General features: G+C 30.6%; 2 protein-coding genes across 2 annotated transcripts in view; both read left to right on the top strand.

Annotated features, from left to right (window-relative positions):
• LOC139094590 (uncharacterized) overlaps positions 1-10,261 on the top strand; it is a 32,491-nt gene extending 22,230 nt beyond the window's left edge. The window contains exon 2 of the mRNA XM_070645706.1: positions 5,654-10,261. Within this exon, the coding sequence (XP_070501807.1) occupies positions 5,654-7,320 (1,667 nt within the window). The 3' untranslated portion in view covers positions 7,321-10,261. The remainder of the gene's footprint in view (positions 1-5,653) is intronic.
• LOC139094425 (maltase A2-like) overlaps positions 1-20,172 on the top strand; it is a 187,491-nt gene that overhangs the window by 91,605 nt on the left and 75,714 nt on the right. The window lies entirely within an intron of this gene.

The raw sequence follows: 20,172 nt of genomic DNA, 5'->3' as shown, positions 1-20,172 counted from the left end.
TAAGCCGTTTTCATTATGGAAGGTTGCCAAACCTAAAGAACATAAAGCACAAAAAATAAAACTAGAAATTGGGGGGAGCATATTAATATAGATGTAGAAAGGACATACCAATTTACATTATAAACATTGATATATCTGTGAGAGTAGAAAAATATGGAAATAAAATGAGTTATGAAGCATAATAAAAGCAATAAAAATCATCTCCATGATGATTAAGGGAAAAATTCAATGACTTTTCATTTGAAAATAAGAAAATAAAAAAGGATAAAGTTTTCAAATTTAGAATTCTGGCTGCATCACTTAATATAAATTTCAATCAACATGTAAATCATCCACAAGGAATGCTTTTAATCAAAATAATGCAGAATGTATGGGAAATTTATGAATCTGACAAAATTTAAAATTATAAGCATTTGTAATAATAATAATAGATGAGGATGCATATATTTGGGACTAAGCAGACTTGTAGTTCCGAGCAGAGCATTTGGGATTTTCGATAGTTGCTGGTTAGTTTAGGTATGAGAATTGCTGAAGCTTGTTTGAGGTTCAAAATGAGTTGATGGACAAGATGGTTTAAGTTTTGAAGCTTGAAATTCATTGATACCCATCATTCCATGGTTCGAAACTCAACTGACCATTTTACAAGATGAAAAATCCAATAGCAGCTTCACATGACCAAATCTGTAATTTTAGTACCAAAATCTCATCCTCCACCACCTGTTGAATTCCATGAAAGCTCCAAAAAGTTCCAAATTCCTAAAGCACCCCGTCCATGCATTTATACACTTCTAAATTCATCCATACACCCCTCGGGAACAAGAAATAGGAACCAGAGAGAGAAATAGCAGACAGATGGGAAAAGAAGGAAGAAAAAGTTGTAAATCAGAGTTGAAAATTGTTGCATATTTAATTGAAAGCAATGCCACAGAAATGTAAAGCAAAAGTTCTTATTGTTTTCTCTCATTCTCTATACATTCGTTCCTGCTTTTTCTCTCTTGGAACTTTTTTTTTTAGTCTTTTTATTTCCATTCACACACTCACATAATTTATTCAAGTTTGAATTGAAATTGAAATTGAGGATGAACAGAAATTGTGAAAGTGGAAATAGTATGTGCTGGATCAATATGGTTTGTCTGACTTGAGAGATGTGGATGGGGTGCAGAAAGAAACTTTTTCTACTGTTGCTGTTGCTGGAAAATCTACTTGTGATTTGATAGTAATTTATTCTACCTTATATGTGATATTCAGAAGTGCAAAAAAAAGGTAGATATAAAGGAAACTTTTTCTATGCCATGCCTTGTTATATCCTTCTTTTGTGTGGTATTCAGTCAAAGCCACAAAGAATTTTCTTTTTCTCTCTCCTAATGGTAGATAGTTAAGGTTCAATGTGATGTGTAGCAGCAAAGATATGCAATTTTAGTTCTTCCCTCAATTGGTTGTTGAAAGGAGATACATTGCAGTAGGAAGAAAAAGTTTATCGACTTTTAAAATGAAATTTTCCGAAAAATAAAATTTTTTGAATGTTTTTTTTTAAAGGGAAGGTGGGGGGAGGGGTTACATATGTATAAATACATAACAAGACATGAATAAGAAGAAGAAGTAAGGAGAAAGTTTTTTATTATTGAAATGGAATGCAAGCAATGTTTGCCAACAAATTTATGTTTCATTTGTACATACATATATTAAATAAATAAATTATGAAAAAAGAAAATGCTTTTAGTAGTTCATCTTTTTCTCGTTCTTACTTCCAATAAGTACGTACACAAAATGTATCTATCCTTATCACACCAAGGCACAGAAATACATAAATTTTAAATAAACATAAAATTGAAGCATTTAGGAAAAGCTGATAAAATATTTTCTTATGTGGGTGTTGAAATGCCATCAATTTACTTTTTTTTTAAGGAAGATTTTCTTATGTCATTGATATTTATGCTCACTCTCTCACTCTATCGATACGCAAATAAATACATAAATATAACAAAATTGTTATTTGCTTGTTGATATTTTCAAAAATCCTATAATGATATTCACTTGACTTTGCATTTTTATTGAATCATAAGGCATTTGCTATAATGCCACTTTAATGCCGTTTTCGAGCAAAAAAGAAGATTTTCTGGGAAAAAATTTGAGTATGGATCATGCTTAGGATTTGAACCTATAATTTCTTACATTTTTTAACAATTTGCGATGACTAACCTGCAAGTTATTAAGAGAAATGCTTATTATTAAGTGCCAATTTGATGAGAACTAGATTGACTCAGAACTTGGTATTATTCCTCTGATTCAGGAAGGATTGAAGCATTTATTACGTTAAAATAATTCCCTGGTCACAGCTTTCTCTCAAATCAAATTCAATGGCTCTATAAACCGACAATTGCTTAATATAAAGCAAGGAAATATCCAAAAATTCCAACAAAACCACCCAAAAATCCACAAAATAATAAATAAAAAGTCTATAAATTCTCATCATAAACAAATATGAATCATCAACAAAAACCAGTAACTAGTCATCTCCTCCATTCACATAAGTACCCCATAAGAATGTACCATAAAAAAATCTGTTAAGCATGAATCTATTCTTCTGTGAATAGTGCAAATAAACCTTTTTTTACTCATTTCCCACAATCCACACGATTATAAGCATTTCCATTTTGAATTGTATGTACATCCAAAAATAAAATAAAAAAATGCTCAGTTAAGAGTGGTTTCAGTCTGTATTGAACAATTCCTTGATTGATTGCTCAATTATTTTGCCTATATTTCCACTTACTTACTTTATTCCTCTCTCAGTGTTGGCTGTCGATTTTTCATAGGCAATTCAATGGAAATGGAATGAAAAAAATCAATAGATCGATAAATACACAGTTTTTTTGCCAATCTTTAGCCCGAAAATTTTACTCCTTATTCAGTCTTTATTCTTATTCTATCACAGACACAAAAAAAGAAATCCTTTCGGTTAGCAACTAGTGGAATAAATAAAATAAAAACTTTTTTTTATGTTATGACTATGTCTTGTTTCCACTCTACAATACCCTATGTATGATATGGATGAAGAAGAAGGAAATAAAATATATAAAAAATATAGGAATAAAAGGAGAAAAAGCCACAATCCTATAAAAATTTTCTGCCATTTCAATGTATATATGTATGATTTTTCTATTCAGCAACAATATTATACATATTTGGAGGGGATTTAAGTGAGCAAAGGGGTCATTTTGGTTGGATGCTGAGAAGCTTCAACATTGACTGCAATTCAACATTTTAAAATTTAACGGTCAAAATAATTTCAAATTTTCCTTCAAAAATTTTCAAATGTAAAAAAACCGTTGAAAAAAGTTGAATGCGCTCCATCCCAAATCCCCTCAAAAAGCTCCCCCAACGATCATTTCCTCCTCTTATCCTATTCAGCTCGATATTGACTTTACTACTTGTTGTTGTTGTTGCCGCTTGCCACTATTGTGTAATATAAATATGTATATTAGACGGAAAGGGGTTCCGCCATGGAGAAGTACGAAAGTTCCTTTTTACAGTTCGTCACCCATTCTTTTTAAGAATAAAAAAAGGAAAGAAAAAAGTATGTGCGTATAAAAATATACATAAGAAAAGAATGAGAGATGGATGGGTGGATATACAGCACTATGATAAAGAGAAAAAGTAAAGTCTAAGTGTATGACAATGAAGGGAAATAGGAGGGTAGGATGGCATTTCAACGCAACAATCGAAACAAGTTTCTTCTTCGTGTGGATTAAAGGCATTCGAAAGCTCATGTCGCATGATAATACAAGCAAGTTCTGCGTCCTTTTTTCTCACTTATGATATATGTCATTTCTCGACTATTGTTGCGCTTGTTGAACATAATTTTTTTGTTCGTCGACATGCTTTTCCCCATAACTACTTTCTGATACTGTTGCTTTATTTATTTGTGTTTATATGCGACATGAAAAAGAAGAAAGTATAAGAAAAAGGATAAATGTCTCTATAGATGAAGGAAAGATTTTTGTGCCACCCACACTCAAACCTCCTGCTTCCTTTATTTCATATCTGTGAATGTATTGTTGTACTGTACTTTTTTCATCCTTACTTACATACAGAAACAAAGACAGATGAAAACGAGTGTTCTATTATGATATTTATTGTTCTTTATTATTATCATTATTACTTCAATTCATTCTAGTTATCTCTCTTGAAATAAAAAAAAGAAGGAAGAAAGCAAGCAAATAAAAGCAAAAAAAGGAAAAGAATTGCGAATTGTATGAGTGAAATGAGAAGCAATTCCAAACAAGCCAAGTGGAGATGATGAGGAGAAGGTATACACATTTTAAGATGTGAAATAAAATAACAACAAGCTTCTTTCTATTGTTCTTAGTTTATGTCTGTTCTCATTGCTTAATTCGACATATACTTGCTGTTGCTGGGGGTATGGTTTTTTTGGGACGGGATATAATGAAATGAGTGGCTATAGGTGGTGGATTGGCTGACTGTCGTCTAATTTTTAAATTATTTTGCGGATCTAGTTTTGAGGTTATGTTGCTGATTTGAGGTTATGTCTCTGAATTTTGAGGTTATGCTTCTGAATTTTGAGGTTATTGCTCTGAATTTTGAGCTTATAACTCTAGTGTTGAAGCTATGTTACTGGTTTTGAGGTTATAACTCTGAATTTTGAGGTTATGTCCAAAATTTTGAGGTTATGTCTACGAATTTTGAGGTTATATTTCTAATGTCCTCCCTAAATGCGCTTTATTCTCCCTTTCAATCCTCAATTCCTTCAATACATGCAAAAACTCACCATTTCTCCTCTTAAACTCACTCATCACTCTTCTTGAGTCTACAAAAAACCTACAATTTGACAACAACTAAAAAAGTAAATAATGAGAACAAAGAAGTAGTGCGAACAAAAAAAAATCAAGTGGGTGCTGTTGCTATTGCCACAGAGTTTTCTCACTGCATTTCTCTCGTCTTCTTATTCATCTTCATCAACGTTACTCTCATTTCCATTTCTCTTACTCCACTTGTTATTTTTATGGGTGTAATGATGATAAGTGCGATATGGAAAGAGAAATAGAGCGTCTCACACCATACATCCTTTATTTCCTCATACATAAAAATAAAAACTTTTTACCCATTTCTGAGCCATTACTGCTCTTGTTGTGATGTTGTCGAAATAAATTTACGTTTGAGTTTAAAGTATAAATAAGTTCATTATTGTTCTTTCAAAGACTAATTTTTCATGATTTTTGTTCTTCCTTAACTTGTTTGTTTAACTTGCCAAAGTGACGTTAAAATTGCTGATTCTCATCCTTGATGCTCCTTTTTCTTTAAGAGTATGAGATGTAGATCATCAAGATTGTAAATTGTTGCTACTTTTTTTCGTCGTCTCCTGTAGTTGTAATTAAGGAATTAAAAATTAATTGTTTTGTCAACAAAATTAACTTCTAGTGGAGATGGATTTAGAGTTAATATGAATGATAATGGAGATAGTTGTGGATAGTAATTTGCTACGTAATGAAAACTATTTGTCTTCATGTCTGGGTACCTTTTGAAAAATTTAAAGACATCATTAAGGACATTCATTTACAAAATCATTTTTCATTTCTCATTCAGCTCACTAAGACTAACCCCTTTATTTCTCATTTTTCTTCTCGTTCTGCAGGATATGGACATGAAATTCCCTCAATACACTTCACAGCCTACTTACCAAGAATGGAACAGGAGGTAACTATCGTTACGTCATCTCAAGGAACACATTATGTAGCAACACCACATCAGTCATCACCAAATGGTGAATCGACAACATCATCGTCGTCGTCGTCGACATCCTCATCACCATCATCGTCACCAACAACCCAAAATCAGCCACAAAGAAAATCGTTAGCAATGTGCTTTACGAGTACCGGTGCCGCATTGTCATTGCCACCTAAAAAGAAAGACATTTATCGTCCATATTCATTGGATGATAGGCCATCGGGTCATTCACAGTCATCGCATCCGCCACGTTATGAATTGAGAATACCTGCTGAAGAAGATTTACATGCCGCACATGCAATATTAGATCTAAGTGCATCAACAGCATTCCTACCGCCACCAATACAATCACCAACATCTTCTTCATCGTCATCGTCCCATCACAATGTGAATGGCAATAATAATAATAATAATACTAATAATAATAATAATAATAATAATAATAGTTGTAGAGATAGCAATAATTCTAATAGTGAAAATCATGTACAAAAATCAAATAACAGCATTACAATTATATTGTCAAAATCAGATGATCGATTACAGTCATTTAATGGAATTAAGCATCAACAACAACAGCAGCAACAGCAACAGCATTCACATAAAGTTGGTGAATTACACATACAAAATGAGAATGATAATAATTCAAGTGTTAACATAAAAAATAATAATCAAAATCAAATGGAAACAATACGAGTTCCTGCCGGTGCATTAACACCAACCGGTGGACGAACAGTGGCATATACATACGAGGCATTTTTCGTTAGTGATGGACGTTCAAAAAGGAAAATAAATGGCGATATTGTGGTGACCGAGAGTAAGGCAAAGTATACATGCACAGAGTGTGGTAAACAATATGCGACATCAAGTAACCTGTCACGTCATAAGCAGACACATCGAAGTCTCGACTCACAGTCAGCAAAAAAGTGTCATACATGCGGAAAGGCGTACGTCTCAATGCCAGCATTAGCAATGCACGTCTTAACACATAAGTTATCGCACAGTTGTGGCGTATGTGGAAAGCTCTTTTCACGACCGTGGCTACTGCAGGGTCATTTAAGATCACATACAGGCGAGAAGCCATACGGTTGTGCACATTGCGGAAAGGCATTTGCTGATCGTAGCAATTTACGAGCACATATGCAAACACACTCATCTGATAAGAATTTTGAATGTGCTCGATGTCATAAGACATTCGCACTCAAGTCATATTTAAACAAACATTTGGAATCGGCATGCTTTAAGGATGATCCGGCAGCATTAGAAGCATTAAATTTTAACTGTAATAGCAATTGTAGTTTAACTAGTGATTGTAGTGATAAATTTGTGAAAAGTAACAGCAATACAGCAACAGCAACGAATAATAATAATAACAATAATGTGATGATAACATCGTTCATTGGAGCGACACAACAAGCACAACAAGCAACAGCTGGACTTACAACGATTCAGCATACGTCTATAAATAATAATAACAATAATACTCTTAATATAAGCACAAGCAATACTCTACATTCCTCATTATCGAAACTCAATCCTGCAACAGTCCAATTAGCAGCTGTCAATTTTGCTGGGTAACCGTAGTAGCTGTTTTAATAACAATGAATTATGAATATAACACACAAAAAAAAATCTTTAACTATTTTACTTAAATTTAACACTAATATATAAACTTATTACTAAGTAATGACAACAAGAAGAGAAATTAACACATTAAAAAAAAATTCTCACATTTTCCCTCCTTTTTAATTAATTAATTAAACTATTAATTCTATTAATTAATAATTGAGCATTTTAAAAAGTAAAATTTACTATGAAAAAATTTCTCTCTAAAAATAATAATGCAAGGAAATTGAAGAGACATTCTTTTCCCATAATTAACATAGAAAATTAACTAAGAAAAAAAGAAAAGATATAATGAAAAATTTTCTATATACCTAGTGACTTCTACTACTGTATTTTTAGAATATGACAAAAAAAAATAAGTTTTTCAAGAGACAATTGAAGGATGCTTAAATTTTGAGAGGAATTTGAGCTTATTTGTCAAAATTTGGATCTCAAATGAGGTACAAAATGCATCATTTGAGTATCAAGGTTCTAAATTAGGGTTAATAAACTTTTGTTGGCCTATCGGACTTACAATCTGCTTACGACCTACTCGAGTGGACAAAAATCCATTTGGACTAGTCATTAACTAGACAAAAAACCATTAGAACTAGTCATTATCTAGACATTAACTTGCCTTTAACTAGTCATAATGTATTTTTGTCCACTTCAGCTAGGTCTGAACTTTTGGGGTTAATTGAGTTTGTCAAGATTTAATTTGCAATAATCAGTGTCTTTTAGAGGCTGCAGCACTCTATATGACATCTGAGAATGCCATAGAAGCTTTAAATTGAGAACTATGGCTTATATTGTGTCTTTTAGACATAATAATCAAACTTTCTCTAACATACAATGAATATGCTCACATAGAACCATATATCATAGTCTGTTAGCAGTTTGACTAAGTCAGTTCTACTTTATGAGACATTTTTGCTATCCTCAAGCATTCAGACTTACCAACAAACCCAACAGAGTCTACATAATCTCAAAATATTTCATTTTAAGTCCATAGCATAAACAATAAGACATCTACTCCCAATTGATTAGCAATAATTCACCTCAAACTACCAAAATTATTGAATAATAAATTAAAAAACAAGTCTGAATGCTTGTTCAGCTCGGAATGAGAGAAAGATTCTCAAAAACTTTCCAATCACTGAATTACAAATTGCTAATGAAATTTTAAAAATTAATTCTATAGAATCATGACAAAGTTTATAATTTAATCAAGAATGGAAAACTTCAGACTTTTTGAAAATCATTTCCATTAATTTAAGTTAATGAATTTTCACAAACTACAGACAAATTCCTCTCTCAAAAAAATTTTCTCCTCTTTTCGGTCTGTCTCTTGAAAAATTTGCTACTAAACTAAAACTAAACTAACCAAAAGAATGAAAAATTTCGCATTTTTAGACAAAAAAAACCAGAACAAAAAAAAATAAACTTTTACTTCTCTTCTTTCCTTTCCCTTCTTTCTTTCTATCACTTTTTCTCTTCTTTTCTATCCCATCTTTAATGTTTCATTGTTTCTTGAATCTTTAAAAACTCAAATGATAAACGCTTTGACATCGAAAAAAATATGGCGATTTATGTTTCGCATGACATGACTTGACCTATGCATTAATAAGAAGCAAAAATAATTGTATACTCACCCGAAAAAAATAATATTAAATGCACATGTACAGCCTATAAAAATATTTATTACATAGTTCGGTACGAATGCCTATGAAAAATTAATTATAGTAAGAACATTTTTTACGTTGTCCCGAGTTGTGTGGACTTTACTGAGGCTGCCATTAGGTAGCCTATAGATTCTCGGGGTATACCCCTACCCCTGCTCCTCTTGTAAGGGTTTGACTTGAGTAATTCAAGCATATGAAGCCCTCATTAGGGGCAAGAGCAGAAGTATACCACCGGAACGATTAATCCACAGCTCGGGCACCTACTTAAATTTAAAATTTATTCAAAATCTCATAAGGAACAAATTCTCTTTATTTACGTGTAGAGATTTAAGTGAAGAGATTAGAAGCCCGTAAGCCTAATTAAGCGTACACACAGTGGTAGTAAAAAAAGTAAATTTAAATAAAATATTTGTAGTAAGGTTTTATATCAGAATACGTCCAACTTTTCGTGTTGATATGATATTAACCAGTTTTATTTTATTATACAACAATCAATGATAATAGTGGTTTTAGTTACATACAAAATGTGTGTATACTACATTGTAACAGTACCTACTTGTCATTATCGACAGTTGATTGTTATGGTCGTTTGTGAATTACAATTTTTCCATTCTATTTTGTATCTATTCGGCCTCGGATATTGCATGTAAAACTGATATATCATTTTCATACACCTAAAGAAGTTATTTGTAATTATTATAATTTCAACTTGTTTGATTTACTCTTTATGTCTGTGTGTATGTGATTTTTTGTATGATTTTATGATTGTGGTCATTCTCACCTTCATGATTGATTTTCAATGTTATGAGGTGTGGGAGAATGGAAAGTGAATGTAAATGATTGAACCATAAAGAGAACAAATTAGTTCGGAAGGTCCAGATCCTCTTTGATATTAAAATACTAACCTATTTTTAAGTTTGAATATAAATTCCCTAACCGCAGAGAAAATTATTGTACTATATAGTCAATTATGTACTTACTGAACATAACTAAAGATATTTCTTATGATGAAAACTTGTGAATCTAGTCCTAGAATTAATTAATATTTATTTAATTTAAGATGGTAGTGGTAATGGAGGTTGATTGGGGATGAATTGGAATTTTAAGAGCTGGGTGCTTTTTAGCTGTGTTGAATTGAGTTAGGGGTGGATTTCTGAGGTGCTAATATCTTGAATCCTACCCAGAATTCGATTCGCCTGCCAGTTAGGCAACATCAGCAATTCCCAAGTCAATTAAATCTTTAAAATTCCAATTCAATCCATTTATCCTCATTTTCATATAACAATTAAAGAGATTCTCATTCTTGGAAATATTAATTACAAAATCAATTAAATCTCCAACTATGAGCTCCTTAACATACCGTATTAAGAGGTGTTTTGAAGATACTCATGAAATTTGAAAACAAAAGCAATTGTTGTACAAATCCCTTACCTATGCAATTGCTCTTAAAATTCTTAGAAACTCATGAGATACTTCAAATCCATCTCAAACTTCATCTAGCTACCTATTCTGTTATTTATTCTTCACACTTGAACATAAAATCTCTCTTGATTTTTTTTATTGAATCTTACGAACAAGTTCAAGCAACGAACGATGAACGTAAAGCAACGTTTCTCATACAACGAATTATAGAAATAAAAACAAGCAAGAATAGAATATAGACAGAGAATTTTTATATACAGAATGATATTGATAGGCATAAAGAGTACTTAATGAAAGATTTTTTATATTCTAGTCATAGATGTAGGAACTCATAATTTATTTTAAAGCATAAAAGGATTGAAGAATCTTTTTTGTATCCTAGTCAGTCAATTGTTTCATCCTAGTCAATTTCCTCTTGTCCTGAATATATTATATATTTATTATAAGTAAGAGAGATGATATTTGTAGAATTTAGCAACATTCCAAAGATTATTCTGTATTATAGATGGGGTAATGTGGGTTTATGGGTTGGATATTTGAGGTTATGTTGAATTTTGGCATCAAAACTCAACAAATATTCATCCATAAACCCCCAAAAACTTCAAACCTAAACCCGTACTTAGACTCTTCAGTTCAGATAAGTTGCAAATAGAACCAAATAAATTTTCAGTCCTAACGTCCACGTAGTTTAAGAGTATGACATTTTTTCAATCATTTTTATTCAATTTATAGAACCAAAAAATAAAGTCAATAACAACGAATTTTCACAATTGTGTGAAAAAATCAACAGTAAATAAATTTTTAAGCTTGTTCAATTATCCCAAATTAAAAACAATTAGAAGTAAAGCTACACAAAAAAAAAAATATATTAATTTCTCATCAGTAAACATTCAGCCTATCTGAATTGATATAAAAGAAGAAGTCTATTGGAAACTTTTATCCCGTACCTATATATAAATGAAAAAAAAAATTATTTTTGTTATATTAAATTATTTAATTTTCGTGCATAGCCAAGCTGAAAGCGAAATAAAAAAATATTTTATATTGAGATAAAAAAAAATTCTCTTCACGTTGCACACACGCTAAAAAAATAATTTTTTATATAAATTTTATGCTGCCCCGTTTATTACCGTTGCACGAGAGGAAAAAAAAATTACGTTTCGTGTTGTTTAATTGAACAAATGCAAATAAAGGCAACAAAAAAAAAGTTTCATCCAGACATATAATTTTTTCCTCATTCACATACACATTGAGAGCTATGATTGTATCGTAGATACACATGGGAGAATTATTTTTATCCTACAATCCAGTCAAAGTCTATAGAGTCCAATCAATTGGTGGAAAAAATGCAGTTATGCAATTAATTAAAAAAGTGACTGAAATTGCTCAACTGAAAGAGATGAAAAATACCAGAAAATTGCAGTTTGGGGTGTGGGGGGGTTGTGAGGGGTAAAGAGAGCATTTTTTGGCTTTTGAATTGATCAATAATGGACAGACTAATCTGTCTATGACTTTTTGATCTCCAAAAATGACGGACAATCTCCTAAAATACCAACAATCCTCCACTGCATCCACCAAATGGAGTTCCATAAAAATTGTTGCATTTCACATATAAAAAAATATTAAAATTCATTGCGAAAATGATAAAAATGAAAATCATACTAACAATAATGAATGTAGTTAAATCAACAGTTTTTCATATTCATTATTTTCATTACTGCTACACGTGAATCTCCCCATCATCGCATGAATAATTAAAAGTCATTTACCTACCGAAGAACAAAAAAAAATTTAAATGAAAAACTTTTTTTCAACAATTAATTTCTCAATTTTTTTTTCGTCGGTTCCTTTCCAACATTTCTAATGACATTATTGATTTTGGGAAGGAAGAATAAGGAAATATGTATGTGAATGAGTGGCAGAAATAAATGTCGAGGAACTGAACAAAAATTTAAAATGAAAAACGATAAATCTTAAGTAACAAAAAAATTTGTGTATGAAAATTTTGAAAAGAGCAACTTCGTCAAGCATTCCACTAATTAAGAAGTTTTTTTTTCCTTTCCTTTTGAAATATATTCACTCTCTAATTGTACAGACGACTTAAATTGATTTTACAAATTATTTCACGTTTCTTTTCTGTTTTGACTTCTCGATTTTTCATGGTTCTTTTAAATAAGAGCATTGAGAATCAGAAGTTCCTTTTTTCTTGTTCACTCGACGGGCATGAAAAATTGTGCTTTATTTGACTTACTTTTTTGTGTTTTACTTCTTTATGACTTTTTGATTTTTTGGAGGAATGGTTGGAGTGGTCTTTGGGTTGATGAATTGAGATTCTAGGCATTTTGGTAGTTGGCAGCCTCTAACAGGCCAAGAGCATGCTCTCAGCTTACTATTCTCTTGACAGCATGCTCTTTGCCGGCCAGGCAGCAAACAATACTAAAGTTCAAATTCAAATTTTGATAGATCTAATTTAATCCATAATTGCCTTGAAACAATCAAATATGAACAGTCTCAACTTGCGGAACATATCAGTTCCGCTCAAAATATCAATAAACCAGTTCAATTTTAACTCAGAACTCGAAGTTGACTTGAATTATGGATGAAGTTGAAATTGACTTTTCCATACAAAATCCAAGTCAACTTCGAGGTCTACTTCAAATTTAAAAATTCTCAGAAACAACCATTTCCAACACAAAATCCAATCACCCTTAAACAACTCAAAAACTAACTCATCCGTTCAATAAATCAAAAAGTCAAAAGTCGAATTTCAAAAATGTAAAATTTCAAATGAAGTTCATTTTTCATAGCCTAGTCAACATAGTGAGTAAAGATGTGCGGGGGATGTGCGTGCAATATAAGTATATATTTCAAAATATATGAAATGAGAATTAATAATGTTTTTAAAATTGTGTAAAAAAAGCTATAATTTAAATATTTAAGTAGATAAAAAAAAGTACTAATTGTAAGGATAAGTCGAGTATATTCTAGTCAATTATTCATGAAAAATGAATTAAGTAATTCCAAAAACAAGTTAACGAAAGTTAAAAGTAAGCGGAAAATAATTATTGAAGATATTAAGTATTAAGAGGCTTCACAAATGATCTCATTTCTTTATCTACTTCTCTCCAACTCCTTCTCATTAATAATCAGGAAATTGATTGATTGTACAGAATGAATTTTCAATTTTTCCAACAAAAACAACCCGATTTTAATTTCTGAGAGGAATTTTTGAGGAGATTTGTATATTTAAGCATATATGTACATATAGTCTAGGCATATAATTAATTAATTAAGTTTATTTATTTAGTTTTGTTGTTGTGAATCAATTATGATTCCATCATTCATACACTAGAGCATACCAAAGCATAATATTTAAGGACTACAATCTATACTTGTAAATAGCAACTATTTATTTCGATTATAATCAATTACTCCCAAGACTCGAATTCCGTACTAAATTTTCAATTTAATTCAATCCCTTTTCTTAATTAAAATTGTATAAAATGGGATTTTTTTATCTTTTCTAATTTAATTTTATGATATATGTACCGAACATAATACTCTTTAACCCCCCAACTCCCCCTTATTCTCTCATCTCGAATCAAGTTCTGAGAAGATTTTCAAACAAACTTTCTCAATTATTGAGCATAAAAAATAACCTCGAGGAAGGAAAAAACTTAAAGTTTGCGGTATTTTTCGAGAGAAAATATTTTTCATTCTGCCGAGTCATGGCTGAATGTAGACGAATTTTCTTGTTTAAGTAAGATTAATGAAATTTAAGCTAAAAATAGCTATAAAAATATTATTTTTTATTTATTGAACTCGCAAAAAAACTTTTGCTTGTCATAATTTTTAGACTAATTTATTAGAAATTAGCTCAAAGGTCATGTTTTAATGCCGAACGAAAAGATTTTTCCCTTAGTGTATCCGAAATCTCGTAATTAATTACAATATTTAAATAAGGATGGATGTAATCTTAATGTAAATAGTTTTATCCTCTCAAAAAAGTAAGCAATATTTTTGAGATTTTACAAAATATTAGAAAATGTTAAGAGATTTTTAGGGTTTAAGGACATTTAGGATAAGAATTTGAATAATGTAGATTTTAAGTTATTTTTAATTTATATCCCACACATACACTAAGACATAAAATGGAAGACATTCAGTATTTATTTTAATTAATTTAAGTTTAACACACAAAACACTCACAAAATGTTTAGTTTTTAAGATAAATTATTGTAACTTATTATTATACATAAAAACATTATTTTAGCATAAATTAAACACACATGAAAAAAATTCATTTAAAAATACACAAAATTGAGTTTTTATTTATTTTTTCAAACATTCATTTTTAGCCTCCCTTTTATGATTTATTTGCTAGACTTTTCCTTGTTGTTTCACTTTTCCTTGTCGCAAAATTATGAAAATGATTGGTAAGAGTTGACACTTGGTGAATATTGGGTGGTTGTTAACTGTTTCAGGCTGCTGTTTATAGTTCTTAAGGAATAGTTAGGTTTCTTTAATAGATTCTCGAATCAACGAAGAGTAAGGTTGATGATAGAGAGTTTAAAAAGTATCAATTTTAGATCTAGGTATTCGCAAATCAGGAGATCTTACTAATCATGTTTGAAATTATACTTTTAACTAACAAGAGCTTTTGAGAAGAAGCCGAGACATTGTAAACACTTACTATGTGTTCCTAAAATGGAATTGTCTCTATCTGGTTAAGATCTCATGTTATAGGCATGCTGTTTGCTTTGCAGTTCAGCACAGTTAGCTTAATGTATTACTTCTTAGTGATTCTGATGTAATCCTTACCCTTGACTAGTCAACTTAGTCCGTTTTCGATACAACTATGTATTGATGTCTAAATCTGATGATTCTTTAGTATTAATCTGTGAAAAAGCTTAATATAATTGTGTATAACACAAAACTTATCCAGATTACAGAAAATCAACAGGTCTCATCTAAAATAGTCAAAAACTAACCCAATATCATCAAATTTCAACTCAAATACCCAACCTTTTCAACCTTCTATTCCCCAAAAAAATTAATAACATTTAATGAAAAAATTGTGATGAGATTAAAATCCAGTAGAAATGGTGCAATGTTCCTAGATGATAACTTTTGAAACAATTTAAAAAAAATTATATTAGGACATCATCTAAAAAGAAAATTCATTTTAGTCGAATCCTTTCACTTCATTCCATACCACATTATAACTTTCTAAAAAAAGAAAACCTTCATTGTCACATATTATTTTTGTTGTTCGTGACCTTAAAGCTTTCATTAATATAATAATTTGAAAAAAAAAGAAAAAAATTCCATGTATCTGTTGTTATCACCAACCCATTTGAATCATTAAACAAACTAATATTACATTGTCGTCATCATCATTGTCGGCATTTGAGGCCTACAAGCCATGCAGAATGGGAAAGGAAATATTTGAAGAAAGTCAAGCATTCACAACAAATTATTTGTGGGCACGCACAACTTGTAAATGACTATGAATGGAGGAACAATGGAAGGCAGTAGCTATAGCTGAAGGATCAGTTTCTTCCTTTAACTAAATGACTTGATAAAGTTTCTTTTTTATATCCACATAGTCATATACAGACTTTTGTATATTTGCCCCATAAAAAAAAACAGAAAATTTTCCTCAACTATACATTGTTGGCAATTCAAAGCAACACATTGCTTTAATTAAATCAAAAAGTAAAATTAACAATTTTTCTTTCCTTCACCACTCATTCTTTTATTATTATATGATTGTATATGTGGTGTATATGCCACATTCTATTTTCAAAATGCTAGTAAAACATGGCAGGTAGTCAACAGTAGTTTGCAAGGTATATTTTGTGACGGGTTGTGTGGATTGGGTGTGAGTTATGGGGGGATATTCGGGTGGAATGTCTGATGTTGATGATAGGCTTGAATTTGAAGTGAATTTCTGGCTTTTAAGGATGGAATGACGCAATATTTCTTGAAATGTTACTCTACTGAGGACTAGTTGCATCATGTTTAAGACGTCAGGAATCAAACTGCTCGATTACTGTCCTCCAAGCTTCTAAATGATAGAATGTTCTGCTTAATCCTTAAAATTTGATTAAGCAATCCTTTGAACCTCCAAAATCTACCAAGAAACTGTCAATACTGACTGATTTAATCCATAAGGAATCTGGCAATCACATAAAAATCCGGATTGGCTCCCTTCTTACTTACTTACTTATTTCGCTGACCGTACAGATCAATAGTGATCCATGGCGTCCCTAGGATGGTGAATATAGCTAGCTCTATATAGATCTATATAGCTAGCTTCCATCTGACAATTCTCAATACCAAGTGACCCCCTTCAAGCTCACCAAAGTCAGCAAAGCCAATCCCATCAAACGAATCCGTTCCTCGACACAACCTGCACCATTCCAAACAAAAGAAAGGAAAGAAAAAAAAAATTCTAAAGTGTAGTTGAAAGTTTTTCTTAATGGTCACCACTCACACACAACAGTTAACACTCAGAATGAAAAAGCCGAGCTCCTTAACATTGTGCAATGTATAAAAGTGGGTTTTCTTGAAATTTGAATACAAAACGTGTTTACTTAATGAAGTGCTCGTTAATTAATAAAAGGGCATAAAAAAAACTTTTGCTTTTTTCCTACCTTTGCCGACTTTCATGACAATATTTTTTTTCTCTACCTCTTCCTACTTTCCAACTAGTTGAATGGTATTATGGACTTATATGTTAATGTATGTAGGACGATGATGATGATGATAATAACAAATATACATGGCAATGATTATAAAACAAAGTTTTTTTTTTCCACATGGAATGAAAAGTTCACATTTTAATTTTTTATCATGAAAAAAGAAACTTTAAAGCGAGCAACGGAATGAAGTATGATGAATATGAAGTAAAACTTGGTGTGTTTAAAAAATTAACATTTTAATTATAACAACTCAATTTTTTTTCTATTTAGAAATTTTTTCACTTGCTCTCCATTTATTATTTACTAAGTGAAATGGAAATTAATTTTACTGGCAGCGCAATAATAATGTCAATTAGCTTGCAATTAATGAGAGTTTAATTTACTTACATATGAGGAATTCTTATAGATTGAGGGGTATTTTGTGTGAATATTGAAAGTTTTAGAATCTAAATTGAGCACTGAAAATTCTCACAAAATCCTCTAAAAATTCCAACAAATTTAATTCAATTCCCCACAATAATCCACAAAAATAGATGAAAAATAACAATAATTTTTGTACATATATTTATGAAAATGCCAATTCCCAACATTAAAATTCAATTATTGGAATGAATGATAAAGAGAGATATTTATTCATATTTTTATTCTATGAAAGCCAATTGAATGCCATGAATGAATGGATGAATGCCATGAATGTGATATCAATTAATCAATTAACTGAAATTGTATAGATAATTAAATTATACACCTAGTAATATGATATTAGTAATGTAAGTGATTTTTCGGTTCAATTTCTATTCCAATAAGCAATAATTGATAGCAATTATAAATTTTAGGTGATTATTTTACAATTGATTCGGCTGAGCAATAAAAAAAGTACGAACTGAGTACCCAGTGGAATGGTTTTTGGGTATGTGGGAGATGAGTTGTAATGTATGCTGATTAATAGGGTCAAAAAAGGACGACAAACTTACAAAGAAACAATTCCTTTGTTCAATAAATGCGTGCAGTTAAATATCAAGCCTCATAAATCACACACTTCCTTTCGATGTTAATAAAATATTAATTTAATTGCAATTAATATGAGGTGAAATTTAGCGTATAGCGTTTCACTGCTACATTAATATTTTGGAAATATTCACTTAATAAAAGTCATAATAAAGTTCGACTTCTTCGTGTTTTTCGTCATACAAATGAACTTAATTTTCGACACATTTTCACTAATTTAAAAATTCGACAAAATATAGTCAAAAATTTTAAATAATAATTAATTTTTAAAAAATTCATTGCCTTAAAATTCGACAATTATTTGTGTCTAAAATTCAACTCGAGACATAAATTCTTGATGAATCAAACTGAACATCAATTTTGAGCTCTAAAAATAATACAGCACGAATGAAAAGCTTAAAAAATCGTATTTTTATACAATTTTTTTGTGATAAATGGCATGAAAGCAATAATTAATGTCAACCAAATTATCCGGATATAATAAAAAAGCAATATTTTATGCGATATATAGGCATAGGAACAACAGCAATTTTTATACAATAACATAGGAAGAATAAAAATGTTTTCTATTTCGTGTGTTCTTTTTTTTTTGCTTTTTTCAGCAAAAATAAAATGTTTTGTGTGTGATTTAACATCAAATCATGCTAACGCGAGAGAGTCCACCACGATTATTTTGTGTATTGGGTCTGTTTAATGGGTGATTTGTTGGGTAGGGGACTTTTAGTTACATTTTGTAGTTTCTAGTCGGGTGTATTGGTGGAAATCTGATGGATTCTGCCATATTTTAGTTGATTTTGGGACAAAACAGTTGTGATTTATTAAGCACAGCTTGAAGTCGACTAGGATCTTGTATGAAATAGTCGAATTGACGCCATATGAAACTAGAGTCGACTTCAAGCTCTGCTATTAACTAGTAGACAAGCAAATAGATCATATAATCGAGTTTCAACCCCTAACTCCGCGTCCATAACATATTAAATAATATAAAACAGCATACAATACAATTTCAAATTCCACTCCATCCATTTCATTTCGGGTCAACCAGGGAGTACTTTATAATAAATTAAAAAGCCGAGTATTCGAAAAGCAATAAAATGTAGTTTGATAAGAGAAAAATAAAGAGCAATCTTTTATACTCCATATGATTGATAACTTATATATAGATAATAACAACAACGATATTTTGCGAGAAAATTTCAAATCCATTGTACATTAACGAAGACGAAAGGAAATCGCTGAAATTTTCTCGAGATAAAAAGGAGTTAACCATCCATTGGATAAATAGCATTAATAAAATATATATAGTATATATATAGTAGCTGTAGTCGATAGTGATTTGAAATGATTTATATACCCCCGTTCATGATGACGATGATGATGGTAAAGGAAAAAGTTAAACAAGCAATAAATTTTATTGATAAAGTAATCACAATAACAATTATTATTAGAAATAGATTTTAGATCACCATCAACTGACATAAAATGTATTTTTTATAGTAATATAAATTATTATTTATAATACCTATAAATTTATGATATATCTCATCATTATTTTGCCTGTTTTTGCTACAAATAATATCGCAGAAAGCAGATTTTTATTATTTTTATAGTCATACAGCACATTGTTCTTTTCATTTTTCACATTTAAGTTTCTACGAGAAACATAAAAAAAAAATCTTTTTTTTTTGGCCATCTCGATATGAAAAGTTGATGATGAGCTCACAAAAAATTGACATTAATCACAAAATTTCGATTTTTTTTGTTGTTCCATTTCCTATCTAATTTCTTTTAATGTCAATTTATTTTTTATATATTTTTTTCTGCGTACGTGGCAGTGTCGTTTATGCGTTATAGTTGATGGTGATTGAGAAATCATCTATATGTGTGCATTTGGGGGTCGTTCGTTAAATTGATGTCTTTTGGAAAAGTTGGGAAGTTGTTGGTGGGACTTAGGGTTGAGGACTTAGTGTCTGTACCTTGAAATGTCTGTCACTTAGTGTCTGTCG

Source organism: Chironomus tepperi, unplaced genomic scaffold, assembly GCF_022539635.2.
Source record: "Chironomus tepperi strain 1889 unplaced genomic scaffold, CSIRO-AGI_Ctep_v1 contig_354, whole genome shotgun sequence".
Classification (NCBI taxonomy): domain Eukaryota; kingdom Metazoa; phylum Arthropoda; class Insecta; order Diptera; family Chironomidae; genus Chironomus; species Chironomus tepperi.
This window is presented reverse-complemented; position numbering and strand designations above follow the sequence as displayed.